General features: G+C 44.9%; 1 protein-coding gene across 3 annotated transcripts in view; it reads left to right on the forward strand.

Annotated features, from left to right (window-relative positions):
* Positions 1 to 18,093, forward strand: part of EPN2 (epsin 2) — a 305,236-nt gene that overhangs the window by 98,319 nt on the left and 188,824 nt on the right. For all 3 annotated transcript variants that reach the window (XM_085628997.1, XM_085628999.1, XM_085628998.1), the window contains exon 2: positions 444 to 1,250. In XM_085628997.1, coding sequence (XP_085485123.1) covers positions 653 to 1,250 — 598 coding nt within the window. In that variant the 5' untranslated portion in view covers positions 444 to 652. The remainder of the gene's footprint in view (positions 1 to 443; positions 1,251 to 18,093) is intronic.

Below are 18,093 nucleotides of genomic sequence, written 5' to 3' on the forward strand. Positions count from 1 at the left end.
CGAGAGGTGGGAAAACTACTCCTAAAACTTGAGTATTTGAAGGTTGTGCGCCCAATTGTGCTGCTGATCAGGGGGTGGTAATGTTCCTGACACTTAAGAATTCCGCGAGAGTATATTTTTTCGACCAATGATGAAAGCCAGTGCTTTGTAGTGGGAGATAACGACAAGCCACTTCGGTACTGGAACTTTGTGTGTTTGCTTGTATGATAGGTTGATGCCATCTTTGGAGAAGAAGTTGACTGTCTTAGCGTAACTATGCTGTTGAGTCTGCATCCAAGAGATCTCACGCACACACATGATTGAAGGACAACCTATCCCTTCCACCTGATAAGCTTATGCTCAAAGAGGAGGTCCTCAGTGAATGAACTTATTTTAAGAGACATCTTTCTAGTTACATGTATGCAATTGACAACTAAATATTTCTTCTGCTTTTTCCCCCTCAGGGTATGGCTTCCGGCTCCTTGCATCCCCCTCTTCCAAAGAGGAAATGGTTTTGACAGAGCATCTGGAGAAGAAGCAATATCGGATACAATGTCTTTGTATTTTGAAAACTTTACAAGAAGCATGCCCAGCTAGAGATCAAGAGCTTTTTTGTGAGCCTGTTTTAAAAATGTTTTAATTTGGCTTACTAAAAGGAATCGGTTTGGAGAAAATGGCGTCCTCGTCAATAAGGCGTCAGATGAAAAACATAGTAAATAATTACTCAGAAGCAGAAATCAAAGTCCGAGAGGCTACTTCCAATGACCCTTGGGGTCCCTCCAGCTCTTTGATGACTGAAATTGCTGATCTAACTTACAACGTGGTGGCATTTTCGGAAATTATGAGCATGATCTGGAAGAGGTTGAACGACCATGGAAAAAACTGGCGCCACGTGTACAAGGCACTGACCCTGCTGGACTATCTAATCAAAACTGGTTCTGAGCGGGTGGCGCAGCAGTGCAAAGAGAACATATTTGCTATCCAGACCTTGAAAGACTTCCAGTACATTGACCGGGATGGTAAAGACCAGGGCATCAACGTGAGGGAGAAGTCCAGACAACTGGTGACCCTCCTCAAGGACGACGAAAGGCTAAAGGCTGAGCGAGCACAGGCCTTGAAGACCAAAGAGCGCATGGCACAGGTGGCGACTGCAGTGGGTAGCAACACCCAGATCAATTTTGGTCGAGGCTCCAGTCAGCCAAACCTGTCCACCAGCTACTCTGAACATGAATATGGCAAGTCCGGTGGCTCTCCAGCGTCTTACCATGGCTGTAAGTACATCCTTTTTGTGTTCAGGTTCAGCGATTGTTAATTTCAGAGCATTCTTTTTCTAACATCACAAACATTTTGGTTGGCCGTTATTGAACTTTAAAAGTAGCATCACGTTAGTAATCCATCAATTATGGGGACGATAGTTGAAATTGTATTCACTGTTGACAAATAGCTAATGGTATTTAACCATAATCTTTCGTTATAATTGAAATTGCAATTTCACTAGTGTTGCAGTGTATCAGATGGAATATCACAGAGCTGAGTGATGTGTTATGATTCAAATTCTAATTCGCAACAAACTTTGAAAGTTTAGGTTTATGCCTTTTAAGATGGAGTTTTTCTCCCAGGTAGAAGAGTCCTCAGCAAATCTTTTTGTGACTAGCGTTAACCACCTTTATACATAATTCTTATTTAGTAGGCTACATTATTGACATATGTATAGAGCTCAGTTAGCTCAGAATGCCCTTGTAATTCCTTATCATACCATTCCAATGTTTCCATCACATTCTGAATCGAACCCCGATGATATGTTTGTGTCTCTTGGTCTGTGGTGTGACTTTTCTGATGTTGGTTAATGTTTAGATTTATATGTCCAATGTCATCCATGGTCCTTTATGACGCCTTACAGGTGATACGGTTGACTCAACTGTGGTTTACTATATTGGTTTCAGAAAAGCGGAGCCCTGGGTACACCCTTTGTGTGTGCATTTCATGCTTCTATAATTGCTCATTTGTGGTAGTTAAAGATAGTCAGAACTTTGTATTGCTTTGTATGTGATGGCAGCTATGTGATTCAGTGTTGTGCAATGTTTTGAGTACATCCGCTTTTGTCTTTTTGATGCGTATTTGCCACTAGAAGAGCATACTTTTGATGTGTCCTTAATGGCACCCATTAATGTGTGGGCTGTTTGCTCCTTTGTTGTGTGATATTGCAAAGGCTAACGCTCTAACCAGTAACCGTATTAGCCTTCTGTGGTACACATGAGCTGTTATAGATTTTTGTGACTAATTCTATTGAGCACGTAAGCCTTAATTTATTTAGAAGTGTATAGGCTTTTTTTTCAGTGGACTTTGTAGTTAGTGATAGTGTATGTCGACATGGAGGGTTCTGGTGTAATGTGTGTGCATAGCTTTGGTAATGCATTTGTGGCATGATAAGTTGTCTTGGGGCAGCAAGGAAGCTGTCGATATGGCATATATGAGCTGTGCTGGGTGTATTCAGAGTAATGTGCTCTGTTAGGTGTATAGTATATCTTGATGGTATGTACTGTGGGGAGTCCTGTGATAGCCATCTTAGCTTTAACTCAGTGTTTGTGCATTGATATCCGTGGAACCTATGGGAAAGTTACTTTTTGAAAGCAGATTGGATTTATTCTTCGCCTTTCCGACATCATCTGCAATAAGATGATTCCTTCGTGCATTTACAGTGTAAGAGAATATTACATATACTCTTAATTGCAACAGAACATATAAGAAATGTGTAAGTGCGCCATTTTGAAACGGGTGTAAAGCTGATTGGGGAAAAAAAAAAAAAAGCTGGTAAACCCATGAAAGTTCAGTAGCATCAAAAAAGCCTCGCTAATTTGCCGTTCCTCAATTATTTTCACCATAGTGTTCTTCAAAGCCCGAAAGTCTTGAGCAAGATCAGCAGACAAAATGGGTGAACATGTAATGTTCTGTGATCACATTTAAACAGTGTGTCAGGTTCACTTGATAATTATATTCTCCTAGTCCCCCCTTCAGTTGATAGTTTATTCCTGCCTTCTAATTCTGTTCTCTTTTGAGGCGGTTCACTTTGCCCATGACAGTAAAGATTATATCGAGGAATAGACAATTTTACCTCAAGGTGTGTGCAGACAATCAGGCTTCTGTGCTTTCCTATGATAGGAAGGGTGATAATCCTCAACACTTGACAACCAGGCAGCTGGTCTTACAGTGTGTCAGTGTGTCAGTAACGCGACAGGGTATTATGATGATGAATGTGACATGTATGAAATAATATAGGGTTCACATAATTTATTTTTGATGCCTGGAAAAGTTTCTTTGAATGCAGGTTATGATTTATTCAGTCATTGTGCTCCTGTGGCCAGTGTAGTTATGTTTTTACTACATGTAGAACGATTAAGCCTCCTCTATTTTGTGTCTTAATTGATGGCTTTTACCAAAGTTTTTTCTGTAACTTGTATTAAGAGTGCCTATGATGACCGCTTGCAAATTACAAAATGATGCTTCTCCCCTATCCTGACATTAAAAATGCAGAGCTCTTTTGGTGATCAGTACAAACTTTAGAAAAGGAGTATCTTGTGATAAGCTCCACTACTGATTTAGTTGAGTGAATTGTTGTAACCCCTTTGTGAGGCCATTAGCAGCCCACCCCTCTGAACCCTCTGAATCCATTTCATTTCACATGAATTGAGTTGGCAATCCAGACAACCTTGACGTTTGCTGAGGGAAACTGAGGATACGTTTCTAGAATTCATAGCATAAAGGATAGCCTAGGTTCAACCATGTAACAAGAGTTCTAAATTGGCAACTAGAGAGTTGGTAATAACATAGAGGCAAGGATGTTTAATGTGTGTAAAACCCTCAATTAAAACATGAACTCTATCTATGTTTGAGGCATTATTACGTTTCCAGTTAAACTCAAAGCTCTTATTGAATTTGTATTTTTCCCTCTGTTTGGTAGCTGCGTCGTTGAGCTATGTTTTGACATATCTCTGCCTTGATTTTCACAGGCTGAGGCAGCGGATAACAAAGAATGACCCTTGGACTAACTCATGTTTTCAAAAGGCTAAGGGCTTGCTCTAGTCGGACATTAGCGGCCTTTAGAGTGCTGCTGTGGAGCAGCTGTGTGCTCTTAAATCCAGGAGGACCACTGATCTGTTGGCTCATTTCAATTAGGTGTTGTGCAAGTCATTTATTTTCCACTGTTTCATGACATAGTTTCCCAAGAGATCAGTGTGCCAAGACCTTCTGCTGGGAGTGGATGAGGGTAAATGTTCTTTTATTTATTTAAAGTCATTTAGGGGTTGAGTGGCATAATCAATGCACCATGTGTGGCACTTTTGTAAGAAATAACGTTATATTGTTTAGCCAAACCGTGTCCTTTGACAGATGTGTAATATTAAATTTGTATTTGTAATTTTATGATTTTGTTTATTTTTTCTAACAATGTGGTTTAATTAGAGAGAGTTGCAGTATTTTATTTGCTTGTCTTTAGATTTTCTAGAATGTTGTACATTCCTTTTCATGTCCGTCTTCAGAATGTCTGTTTTAGCTCTTGCTTACATGCAAATTTAGGTGTAGTCTGTTTTAGCTCTTGCTTACATGCAAATTTAGGTGTATATGGCTGATTGACTTATTGTGGACAATATCAATGCTAACAGTGGGCTTTGGGTCAGCTCATTGTTTATCCTTGTCTGGCTTTCTCTTCAAATTCGTTTGTTTTTTAGGTCGAGCCTAGCGCGCATGCGCTGCTCTAGGAAAACGACCTCTTGGAATCACTCTGGACTTTCCACATGCTTGTGCGTGGTTTTTTTCTGCATTATTTCAATTTGTCTTTGCGTGTCTTTCTAAGAAGACAGCACACAATTGGGCAAAGGTGGCTGCATGTCCCACCTTTCCCAGTAAATGTATCCGCCCACGGCTTGCGGTTACGAGCAGGGGCGCCATCTGTTTGAGGTCATGTCACCATCTGTTTTTAATTAGCACATTCGCCGCACTCACTCGCCCCCGTTTCTCTCTTGCGCGACTCTTTTTAACCAACCCTCCTTTGACATGCCACATGCACACGCACAGCCCTGCCAATGCTCTGTTTGTAATGAGAAACTTGTGCATTCGCTGTCATGCTAGGCCCATTGCTGTTGACTTGTAGAAGGAGGAAGGCAGCAGAATCGTGTTTTGACAGTGGCGGCAGAGGTAGCGAGGCCTCTGCTTACACACACGGCTCCTGATTTTCGCTACCGTGCTCGCTTTCTGAATAATGCAATCTTAACTTTAAGACAAGCACCCTATTAATCTTATGTTTGACCTCATAACCGCAGGTTCGAACCCTAGCGTGTCTGCTCAGCCTTTCATCCTACTAGATGCCGACGGACTAATTAACATTGATTTGGTTGGCAATAAACATCTGTTACTCGGCACCAAGATGCAGCATACTCCAGCCCCGCCTTCACTTGCACACGGGGATAACACTTTTGCCTCCTTTCAATTCGGCTCCTGATTTTCTATACTGTGCTTGCTTTCTGAATTGATACTGGCATTATATAATAGGAGCCAGCAGCGGCAGCGGTCAGGCTGCCATCTGTTTTGGGTCAGGTTTCATTTCCATACCTTGCCGCTTTCATTAGAAGGCGCATCGCCTCCACCCCACCTTCACAAGAGTGCGCTTTAATTTTCTCTAAAACACAAAGAAACCAAATCAATTACGGTGACATCTTACTTTTCAGCGAAATTGTCAGCACCGTCTAATGAGTGGGCTTTGGCCAACAGGCCTACCCTGGAAGGCAACAAGCAGCTGCTACAGTAGTTAAAGCTCCTTAAAGACCACTCATGTCTTGGTGAGGAAGAGAATGGTCCTCGTGGGGTTTCAGTAAATAGCTACTTTGTGCTGCTTAACCATTTGTTGACCAGATGATCATGCTTCTGGTTAAACAAAACAGAAGAACGTTAGCAATCAGCATTTTACCCTAACTGTCGTGGAGAAAAAAAAAAACATCTACAGCAGGTAGGCACAGCGTAACTGTACAGAGCGCATCTTTTCTAGCTCCCCCACCTCAGAAATCTGCAAGCACTTCACCTTTCATTCCTTTTTATTTTTTTGCATTATGTAGCGGGAATGAAGGTATCAAAGCACTTTACATAAGTACTAGTTCCATTACAGAAATCTGCCCGTGGGTGATAATGTGCTGCATGGCTAAACACTTATAAGGTCCCAAAGGCGAGACCTATTGGCTATGCCAATGCTTGTTTGATTGCTTTCTATTCCCCTTATAGTGTTTGTCACTCCCTTGGAGGATAGCTTCTTGTTACCCTTTTGGTTGGATGACTTGTATGCTTCAACTGCTTGCTTCCAGGGATGTAGTTTTTAGGTCTTGCCTAAAACTGGTCATGTACTGTTTCTTGCAAGACCTTTTGTTACCTTACAGTAGGCTTAGAGGCTGCCCATTGCTTACCAATGGTTGACTTTATTGACGCTCATTTGCTAACATTCAGGGAAGTGCTTTTTAGGTTTTGCCTAATACAGACCATCCGTGCGCCGTCTCTTGTGATACCTATTATTACCTTACCAGTGGGCTTAGCTGTTGTCCATTGCTTCCCATTGGTTGGCTTCATGTTACACTGTCTGCTTCTTAAATGTCATATTTCTCTAGCTTTCCTTCCTCTTATTTTTTCCCTACCCTGGAGCATGAACGCATTACTTGTGTCCTTCCACTTCTCATATTTCAGGCATAACTTTTTTTTTTTGTTTAAGCACTCAATGAGAGTGTAGGTTTACCAGCAGGTTTTCCTATTTCCCTCCCGCCCAGTATCTGTTGTCTGTGTGCTTGCCCCAGCCTCTCCTACCTACCCTCCATTATCCATGTGCTTGACCTATCCCCTCCTACCCATCCACCCTCTGTTGTTGATGTGCTTGCCCTGGCACCCGTCCCACCTACCCTCTGTTTTCCATGTGCTTGCCGCAAATCCCTCCCGCCCAACGTCGGTTGTCCGTGTGCCTGATCCAGCCGTTCTTATCCTCCATTGACTGTTTGCTTGCTCTAGCCCCTCACACCCCCCTCACACCAATTTCCAGTGGTCGGTGTGCTTGCCCCAATCCCTCCCTCCCACCGTATCTTGTCCTTGTGGATGCCGTAGGCTTTTCTGCCCATCGTCCGCTGTCTATGTGCTTGCACCAGCCCAGAGCTTTTTTTAATTTAAAAAAAAGTTGTCATATAGCCCCCTTTTTTAAAATTATTATTTTTAGCCATGCTGCACAGCAGTTGTGCTGCTATACAGTATGGTTACAAATCAACCAGTGCACACTCTACGCCACTGCATTCTCATAATCTACTCTTAAACACTGGACAGTACGCCACTCTACTCTGCATCACTCCACTCTGCCGTTGCACTCTGCAGCACTCCACTCTGTACCAATGCACTTTATGCTACTGCACCTTACTCTGCACCACTCTACAGTATTCTACTCTGCACCACTGTCACTGCACTCTACCCCACTCCACTCTGCACCACTGCACTATAAGCCACTGCACTCTGCTAAGCTGAATTTTATGCCGCTGCACTCTACGCCATTACACTCTGCCACATTCTTCGCCAATACACTATACACCAGTTCACTCTTTTCTGTGCCACTCCACTGTCCCCAATTACACTCATGCCACTCCGATACATGACACTCTACGCCACTCTACTGCACTCTACTCATCGCCATATCACTCTGACACGCCACGTCACACTCCTTTATGCCACTAAAACTTAGTTATGCTGAACAGCAGGCACGTTGGTACATACAAGATGGTTAAAACTAATTGCCAAAGCCAATATTACTTGCATGGGTCAGACCTATTGGCATTGCCAATGCTTGTTATTAAAAAATAACATTAAAACATTTTAGAAGGGCTAGGCATCTTCAATATGCTACAGGGCCACTCTGTTTAGTAATCGCTCCTTTGCACTTTTTTATTATTGTGCTTTTGTAATTTTATTTCTGATGGATACATCTGCCAGTGGATTCCTCACCTTGTGAATATCCCCTGCGCCAGCATTCCACGGAACTTTTCTTTCCCAGCACTCAACGTCATAATGCATCGGCTCCGCTCGCGACTCCACCGTCACCGGAGCCATAAGAAGCCCACGTCGGCGTGATGACGTCCGTTCCCTTTTTTCCGCGCCGTCGACGCGCATCGTTTTTTTTCCAGTGCTCTCTAGCTACTTTGTAGTTTAGCGGTGTAACTGTGTTAAATTCGGTATGTCTTCGACTAGGAAGTCGGGCTTTAAGCCCTGTAGGGAATGTGGAGGTCTGATGTCAATGACGGATCCGCACCAGAACTGCTTATGGTGCCTCTCTTCAGACCACGATATGGAGGAGTGCGGATGCTGTAGGAGCATGAATCCTAAAGCGCTCAAAGAGAGGAAGACTAAGCTCTTCATGAAGAAGATCGGTGAGGAGAAGAGAGGGAGGAAAAAGGAGAAGTCGAAGAGGGAGTCATCGACTTCGAGGTCTTCGAGGTCGAAGAAACACCACAAAAAGAGGAAGCATTCTTCTCGACGTCGGTCCTCGAAGTCCAGGAAGTCGAGGTCGGCTTCGCCCCGTCGACGTCGGAGCAAAGGCTTGTCTCCTTCTCCTTCGAAGTCACCGAGGCGTTCTCCTTCGAAGAAGCAGACTCCGGCTCAGTCCCCGACGCAGTCATCGGCTCCGTCTAAGGCTTCGACTCCGGTTCGAGTGGAGTCGGATGCTTCCATGGATGAACAGGAACAGGAAGAGTCTGTTCCGGTGCCTGAAGAATCTGCGGCTCCGGTGGAAGATACTGCGGAGCCGACGCCGGAGACCCCACAAGGGGATACAGGGTCTGTTCCTTTTCCTCAATTCCCAGCTCCAGGTACAGATTCTACAAATGTTTTGAATGCTATGTATGGCATATTTAATAGGGCGGCCTACCCAGCCGCAGCACCAACTGGTCCCGTGGGTCCGATGGCATTTACACTAGGGGTGCCGCAGCATTATGCTCAGGCCCCCTTTATGCCCTTTATGCCGATGGCGCCTTCTTGGCAGTTTCCGACGCCGTCTGGGGATCCGATTCGACCTCGGAGGGACCAGCAGACTTCGGAGCCTTCCTCAACGCCGAGGCCGACTCCATCGGCGCCACGTCCGGCGCCGCCGACTCCACCTATGGCGCCGCCGACTCCGGTACCTCTGGCTCCACCGACGCCGCGTACGACGTCGCCGACGCCGGCTCCCCGGATCCGGTCGAGAAGGGAGGCCCAGAGGGTGTTGGAGGAAGGGAGATATCGAGCAGAGGTGGAAGAAGGTGAAGTTGACTCTTCTTTTGATGAATTTGAAGGTATTGAAGAAGCAAGTGGGTTGGATACAACCCCGGAGTGGGAGCATACGTCTGCCAGGTCTTCTCCGCCTCAGGAAGTGGCTCCCTATCATGTGGTGATCAAGAAGGCAGCAGATCTTTTGGATTTGCAGCTGCCCTCTGTGGAGTACAAATCCAACTTGCTAACAAAGATGTTGCATTCTCCGTCTTCAACTTCAGAGCCTTTGTTGCCTTTCAATGAGGCCATCTTGGAGCCGGTCTTGGAGGTGTGGAAGAAACCTCTTTCATCTCCGGAAGTGTGCAGACAGGTGGCAAGAAGGTACAGGGTTGCACCAGGGGATCCTGACTTTTTGTCTACGCATCCATCTCCGGACAGCCTGGTTGTGCAGGCTTCATGTTCTAAACATGCTTCGGGTGCCTTCCCTCAGTCTCCAGCTGACAGGGAATCCAAAAAAGTTGATCAGGCAGCCAAAAAGACCTTTTCCTCAGGAAGTATGGCGTTGAAATCGTCTAATGCTACATGCCTTCTGGGGCGTTATGTGCATGCCCTGATGGTCTCCATTAAATCTTTGGCCCCTAAGTTGCCTGAGGGGGATAAGTCGTCCTTTTTGGAGGCTGTTGCGGACACTCAGGCAGCTGCCAGACAAGTGATCCAGTCAGGGCTGGATTCTGCGGACTCGGTGGCAAGAATTATGGGGTAGTCTGTGGCAGCAAGGAGGCAGGCTTGGCTCCGTACCTCGGGGTTCTCGGCTGATGTTCAAGCTACGTTGGTTGATCTGCCATTCGACGGACAGAAGCTATTTGGGGAGAAAGCAGACTCTGCCCTTCAGCGATTTAAGGACAGCAGACTGACGGCGAAGTCCTTGGGTCTGCAGGCTCCTGCTAGGGGTTCGTCTTTTCGAAAGTTTAGGGGTTTCGGAAGAACATATTTTTGCTCCTTCAGACAGCCCCAACAGCAGCAACAACAACAGCAGCAGAATCCCCTCTATAGGTCCTATAGAGGGAAGCAAAGGAGTCGGAGAGGTTCTGGACGCAACCCCTCTTCTTCCTCAGCCTCCTCTGCTCCAAATGAGGCTTCGGGGAAGCAGCCCTAGATCCCCCATCCCGGATCATGTAAGACCTGTGGGGGGTCGGGTGTCCTACTTTCTGCGGGGTTGGAGATCTGTTACAACCGACCTTTGGGTTTTGAACCTCGTAGAGACTGGGTACGCCCTTCCCTTTTGGGAGTTTCCTCCCCCTTACCCTCCTTGCCAAGGTTATTGCTCTGAAGACCATCTGCTTCTCCTGCAGAAAGAAGTGCTAGCCTTGCTTCAGAAGGGTGCAATAGAGGTGGTTCCGGAGCAGGAAAGGGGTCTGGGATGCTACTCCCGGTATTCCCTGATTCCCAAAAAGGACGGCAGATTGCGTCCAATCCTGGACCTCAGAATCTTGAATTTTTACCTGAGACAGGAGAAATTCAAGATGCTGACCCTTGCGCAGGTTCTTCAAGCGTTGCAGCAAGGAGACTGGATGGTGTCGCTCGACTTGCAGGACGCGTACTTCCATGGCCCAATCCTGAAGTCGCACAGGAAGTATCTCCGTTTTACGGTTGGGTCGCAACATTACTAGTTTGCGGTCCTCCCGTTTGGTCTTACTACCGCACCTCGAGTCTTCACAAAGGTGATGGCAGTGGTGGCTGCTCATCTCAGGAGGTCGGGGATTCCGGTTTTCCCCTACCTGGACGACTGGCTTCTGAAGGCAGTGTCCCCAGAGATGGTGCAGCGTCATCTGCAGGTGACAACTCAGCTGTTGTTCGACTTGTGTTTTTCAATCAATGTGCCCAAATCTCACCTGGTGCCCTCTCAACGCAACCTGTTTATAGGGGCAGTACTGGACACTACTGTGTGTCGAGCATTCCCTCCTCCTCAAAGGATTCTCGACATTCAGGAGATGGTCCCTTTATTCCACAGTGGAGCGGTTGTTCCAGTTCTGAAGGTCCTTCGCCTGCTCGGTCTGTTCGCTTCCTGCATTCTGTTGGTCAACCATGCACACTGGCACATGAGGGCGCTCCAGTGGTGCCTCCGCAAGCAGTGGTATCAGCACAACGGGGATCTCAGGGAGTCGGTCAAGATCTCCAGAGAAGCTGCAGCGGATCTGTCTTGGTGGAGTGTAGAGGGCAATCTGTCGCAGGGAAAGCCCTTCCATCTACCTCCATCAGTGGCCACAGTGATAACGGATGCATCCACCTTAGGGTGGGGTGCGCATCTGGGGGACCTGGAGATCAAAGGTCTGTGGTCTCCAGAGGAAAGGTTGCTTCACACTCTACCTTCTGGAATTGCGGGTGATTCGTTTGGCGCTCAAGGCCTTCCTTCCTTCCCTTCGCGGTCAGTCGATTCAAGTCCTGACAGACAACACGACCGCGATGTGGTATGTCAACAAGCAGGGAGGAGTGGGGTCTCTTTGTCTATGCAGAGAGGTCTTACGTCTATGGTCCTGGGTTCAGGACCATCAGATTTGTCTGATGGCAAATCATCTGGCCGGGATGCTGAACGTGCGTGCGGACAGTCTCAGTCGGCAGTTCTCCGCCGACCACGAGTGGAGGCTCCATCCGGAGGTAGTTCGTCACGTCTTTCGGACGTGGGGAACTCCTCGGGTGGATCTGTTTGCCACTTTCGAGAACGCGCACTGCCCGTCATTCTGCAGTCTCCAGTATCCGATGCAGGGGGCGTTGGGGGACGTGTTTCAGTTGAGTTGGGGCTCACAACTCCTTTACGCGTTTCCTCCCATACCCTTGATTTCTCGGGTTCTGAGGAAGATTCGCCAAGACCGGGCCCAAGTCATATTGGTCGCCCCGGATTGGCCAAGAAGGGTGTGGTATACAGATCTTCTCCACCGCTCCTCGTGCCCTCCGCTCCGTCTCCCTCTGAGGGCAGACCTCCTCTCACAGTCGGAGGGGCAGGTTCTACACCCCCACCTCCAGAGCTTACACCTTCATGCCTGGAGATTGAACGGGGCAACCTGAGTTCCTTCTCTCTCCCACCTGATGTGGTGGATGTTATTTTATCGGCCAGGCGACACTCCACCAAGTCCATTTACTCCTACAGATGGTCTAAATTTGTAAAATGGTGCGGAGAGAGGTCCATTGACCCTTTAAAAGCCCATCTTTCTGATGTTCTCCAGTTTGCTCTTTCCTTGGCTCAGCAGGGCTGTGCTGTGGCCACGGTCAAGGGCTATCTTTCGGCCTTATCGGCTTTTCTGTGCCTTCCAGATCAACCATCACTGTTTAAATCCCCGGTTGTTCTGAGGTTCATCAAGGGCCTTACAAACATGTTTCCTCCCACTCCTTTTGTAATGCCTCAGTGGGACCTTAATCTTGTTTTAACCTTTCTAATGGGGTCCCCATTTGAGCCTCTTCATAGTTGTCCTTTGAGGCTGTTGTCCTTTAAGGTGGTTTTTCTTGTAGCCATAACCTCGGCAAGGAGTGTGAGTGAGCTTCAAGCTCTTAGTTCCAAACCTCCTTTTCTTACCTTACATGCTGAAAGGATGGTTCTGAGGACCAGGGCTGCCTTCCTGCCAAAAGTTGTCACTCCGTTTCATTTGGGGCAGTCCATTACTCTCCCTGTTTTTTACCCACCTCCTCATCCTTCCAAAGAGGAGGAAAGACTCCATCGCCTGGACCCGAAGAGGGCTGTGAGTTTTTATCTGCACAGGACCAAGGACTTTCGCCTTGATGACCAGCTCTTCATTGGCTACGTTGGTCGTTCAAAGGGTAAAGCGGTGCACAAGCGCACGCTGTCGAGATGGATCATCCTTGCCATCAAGATCTGCTACGCCCTGGCTGGTAAGACTCCTCCTGAGGGTATTAGAGCTCATTCAACTAGAGCTAAATCATCTACATCTGCTTTGGCCAGGGGTGTTCCTGTGGCAGATATTTGTAAGGCCGCGACTTGGGCCTTCCTCCATACCTTCGCAAAGCATTATTGCTTGGACTCAGAGATGAGGAGGGAGGGCCACTTCGCGCGCTCTGTTTTGCAAGACTTTCTGGTATAGGAAGGTGGACACCCTCCTCCGGGAATGGGGACTGCTGGGGGAATCTATTCACAAGGTGAGGAATCCACTGGCAGATGTATCCATCAGAAGAACAAGTTACTTACCTTCGGTAACGCTTTTTCTGGTGGATACAGTATCTGCCTGTGGATTCCTCACTGACCCACCCGCCTCCCCGTTGTCCACCTTTGTATACCATGAAAAAGGTCTTGTAGATATGTTTTTATGCTGTATGGTACAGTTGTAGGAAATGCTTGGTTTACTTTGCATTCCTTTCCTTTGCATATTATGTATATGTATTAGTATATTGTATACTGTGTATTCTTTGAGTCTGTCGTTAGTCCACCTGATCGCCTCGAAGGCACGGAAAAAATGGGTGGAACTGACGTCATCACGCCGACGTGGGCTTCTTATGGCTCCGGTGACGTCGAATGGAGTCGCGAGCGAAGCCGATGCATTATGACGTCGCCCACGTCGACGTGGAGTGCTGGGAAAGAAAAGTTCAGTGGAATGCTGGCGCAGGGGATATTCACAAGGTGAGGAATCCACAGGCAGATACTGTATCCACCAGAAAAAGCGTTACCGAAGGTAAGTAACTTGTTCTTTACAGTTTAAAGCACGTTTCTTCTAACTTGGCCCAGTAAAAAATACTTTAAAACTTGTCAGAATCACCATGATGTATACACCTGCATGCCTGGTGACTCCTGCCCATGTTTGTCATTACACTGGGCCGGCACAACTTCATGATGTACTCATTTGTGTTACTCATGTTTGCGTTGGTTTAATGTTGGCAGCGATTGTTGAATAATTTGTACTTGGCTGCCATGGAAACAATTTAAGCAGTTTTGCTCTAGATACATTGCCAGACATTGAAGAGATTATATGCGATCCTCCATATAGTAAAAGTGTTATTGTTTGTTTTATAGGACTTGTAGGTATGCTTTTTCGGGGAAGAGGTCGTGCACTCGTCTGCTAGGTTTCACTAATTTTATTTACTCGGAGAATACAGATTGTTACAAGATTAATCAACAATTTTGTTACAGGATTTCATATCTGCTCAGCAAAAAAGTGTTGCCCCTTTAAACGCCCAGAAGAAATAAATATTTTATAAACCGATTTACAAGCCAGATATAAGCCAAAAATAGAGATGCGCTTGGTTTACTAAATACTTCTGATAGAAATGTTGACTAAAAGCTTTTTTTTTTTTTTAATCTTCTTAAAAGAATTTAAAAGAAACGCAATGAACCAAAGTTTGTTTACAATGATTCAGTATGAGCATGTTCTTCTCTGGTCCCTTTTCAGCAGCTTCCTTGACCTCTACAGATCCGAACTCCAGTAAGGTGTCCATTATCTCTCTGTCCCTTTATCGTTCTTATGTTGCAGAGGTGTGTGTGTGGTGCTGCTTGGCCCTTAATATGGTATTTTAGTGTAGAGTCGGTTTCCTTGGTGCCATGGTCTCGTATAATGGGATGGAGTCTGTGTTTTGTGATCGTTTGCTGGGATATCTTGACTTAAGCCTTTTTCTTCTCCCTTTCCTGTGAAATCGGAGAGAATTGGTGGTTGCGGTTCAGGGGTGAGTGGCATAGGTGATTGTTGGAGGGGTTTTTGATATGGAAAACAAAACCTCTAATTCCTAGGAAACCTGTGAACCAGTTGGAGAGTCAAATACATTCGCACTGTTAAGGGGGTTAGGGTGGCGCCCCTGTAGTCACTTACGGCTCCCTTTCCTTAAGGGAATGGACGGAAGAATTCAGAAATCCCTTGCTCTCTTGTACATCCAAAGCGCACTGATTGCATGACCGTGCCATATTTTCTGTTATCTCCACGTTAACAAAAATGTTAGCTTAATGAAAGTTTCCTGTGATTCACTTACTGCTTAGACTGCTTGTTCCATAGCACAGCTCCTTACCCTGTTGCCTTTCACTGCTTGCTTTACTCATTGCTCTAGATCCCATGGGTGGGTCGATGACATGATTTTATGTCATTGGAGTCTGTTGATCTACTCTGTCAGAATTGACCTTAATTACTCTTTCTCCACGGGGTTGATCCTTGATAGGTGTTTGTATGGCAACCTCCATCCTATTACTGTTCTTCAGAAGAACACTTTTTCTGTTTCTGTAACTTGGGTAGTAGTCAGTACTGTTCGTAACTTAATTGTTTTGTTATGAGCAAGATTTGCCTGAAGAGGAACAGGTCACAAAAATGGCAAGGGGGACACAGTGGATGCACCCAATGTGGCAATTAGATTTTTGTGACCAACACTAAGAATTGTGTTCCCCACCTACTGTACAGGAATACCTGAAATGTTGGTTAACACAAAGATATCCTGTGATGGGACAGTCTGGTTTTGCTAAATAGCTGCCTTGTTTATTGCTGTAAATATTTTTGGGTGATAATCTTCTTGACAGCATAAACCAGAGTCCCTTGTCGTCCGTGTCTTTATATGAGCAGCACCAGTGGGGATGAGATACCATGCTAGTCAGACTTCTTTAAGCCTTTGTAGGTCTAGCATTTGCCTGTCCACGTAACCTACATTCCTAAAGGAATTAAGGCTTCAACCAGTGTTCTCTGTTGGTTGTTGGGAATAGGGTATTTTAACTTTCTCAAGGCAAAAGGTGGAAAGTTAAAGACTTGTACTTTGATTGCATCTGATCAGACAAATCCTGGAATGCTATTAAATAGTATTTTTTTTCTTGAAAATAGTTTATGCTTGGCTTCCTTTCAGAGAGAATTCTCCGTGTTCTCCCGAAATGGCAAGTAAACCAGCGAAATTTCAGCTTTGAACAATTGAGTTTCAAACAATTCTTGTTTTCAGTATCCCCCAGACAGGTATATATATATATATATATATATATATATATATATATATATATATATATATATATATATATATATATATATATATATATATATATATATATATATATATATATATATATATATTTGCAGAATATACCTTGCCATTTTCAGTGTCGTCCAGAAAGCACCTAACTCTGTACCTTGGATTAAAGAAACCATCGGATAAACTGATATCACCCATATATTTGTGTTAAGCGACAACATTCTGGCCAACAGTGACCCTCGGCAATCACACTATATGATCTAACATCACATTCAGCGACGGTATAGAGAAGTATGGCATTGTGCTACATTGCCAGTTACCACATGGATTGTAGCTTTCTATATTTGTCACCTAAATTCCCATCTGACATAAACTGCTGATTTCAGCAAAAGAAGTTTATTTCCATCGTCGATTGGAGCTGCAGATGAAACCCCTTACAGTCTATAGGGTACCAGCCGGCTGTGCACCATATAATTGACAGCTGCTAATGGTGTTATTAACCTTAATGGGATGAATTGAAGAAGTGCTTTATGATTTGTGTTAAGGAAATCCCAATTCGAAATCGAACACATTAATTACAAATAATTAACTGTTCTTTGCACTCTATTGTTGAAACAGATAACCGTTTCATTTCCAAAATCTAAAGGAGGAGTTTACTTAAATGTACGCTTTTGAGTGAACCCCAGAAAATTGACATCTGTATTTTAGCTCATAGATGTTCTACATTCTTGGCAAATTGTAGAGTACCTCCTAGTGAGATGTTCATGGATTAAATACCTGTCACAGTGGGGAGGGATGCGGGGCAGTGTTTAGGTCTGGCTTGACCCCGCAGCTGTTGCTAGACCTTTATTTTACCACTTCTTCACAAAATACACAGAGGTCATGGCTTCACCCAGAGCAGTATTTCTGTCTCACCTGAAGCTATTGGCTGTTATATATGTCATTTTGATAGATCATTTAGTCTCATGTGGTGCGCTCGCATTACACTGAAAGGAGGACTACTTTACATCATGGAAATACAAAAAAAATCACAAATTTAGACATTTGTTTTATATATGCAATAAACGCAGATAGCAATATTTCCTTCTTGGTTGTATTTTTTCATTGTAGCAGGCTTTTTTTAAAATGTATTTATATTACTCTGGACCCCAAAATACAAGCCACACCTACTGCCTTTGCTGGTGTAATGTAATGTGACTTTAGCATAGACCACAACCAGTCCTGTGTTATGCTTATTAAAAGACACAAAAAGAAGGCTGGCATGGACGGAACACTCAATACTGCGTTGCAGGAGTGTGCACGTGTTGAATTTTAGCCTGTCATTTGCAACGTGTTTTACAAAAAGATTTTTGCAAACTGACCAAAAGTTGAGGCTAGAAGGAAACTTAGAACCGGAGAAGCAGAAATACAATTTTAAGAAGGGCATGCATGGACCCTACCAAGTCAGTCCACAAAGGCACCTTGGTTTGAGGATTCAGTGATGGCAATGAAGGGGATATTGCATTTGTTGATTTGCAGATTACAAGACAGGTTGAAATGAAAGGGAGGCCATGTCTCCATTGAGAAAAGTTTCACCCTATACCTGCCTTGCAGAGTAAGTTTGCCAGTTTCTCCCATGTTTGCAGAAGCAGTTTATCAATGCTGGATGCACATCTGGATTTATCAGCTCATGTTTAATTTGATAACCCCAATGATATGGAGGAAGAAGTTTTGGTCATTGATTTACAGTCTTAATAGTTTGAGAGACAAAATTCTACTGCCTATAACTAATATTTTTTCTAATTCTGGTGTAGCAGTGCCGGGTTTATTTGGATTTCTCAGTAGAAAAACAACAAAGGTTGGCAGTGATATTTCTGAGTTTATCCTTGGCAGACCTCGAAATGCACTGCTTGGTAGTATTTAGCAGATCTATCCATAACCAAAGTGTTCTTTTTT

Source organism: Triturus cristatus, chromosome 10 (genome assembly GCF_964204655.1).
Source record: "Triturus cristatus chromosome 10, aTriCri1.1, whole genome shotgun sequence".
Lineage (NCBI taxonomy): Eukaryota > Metazoa > Chordata > Amphibia > Caudata > Salamandridae > Triturus > Triturus cristatus.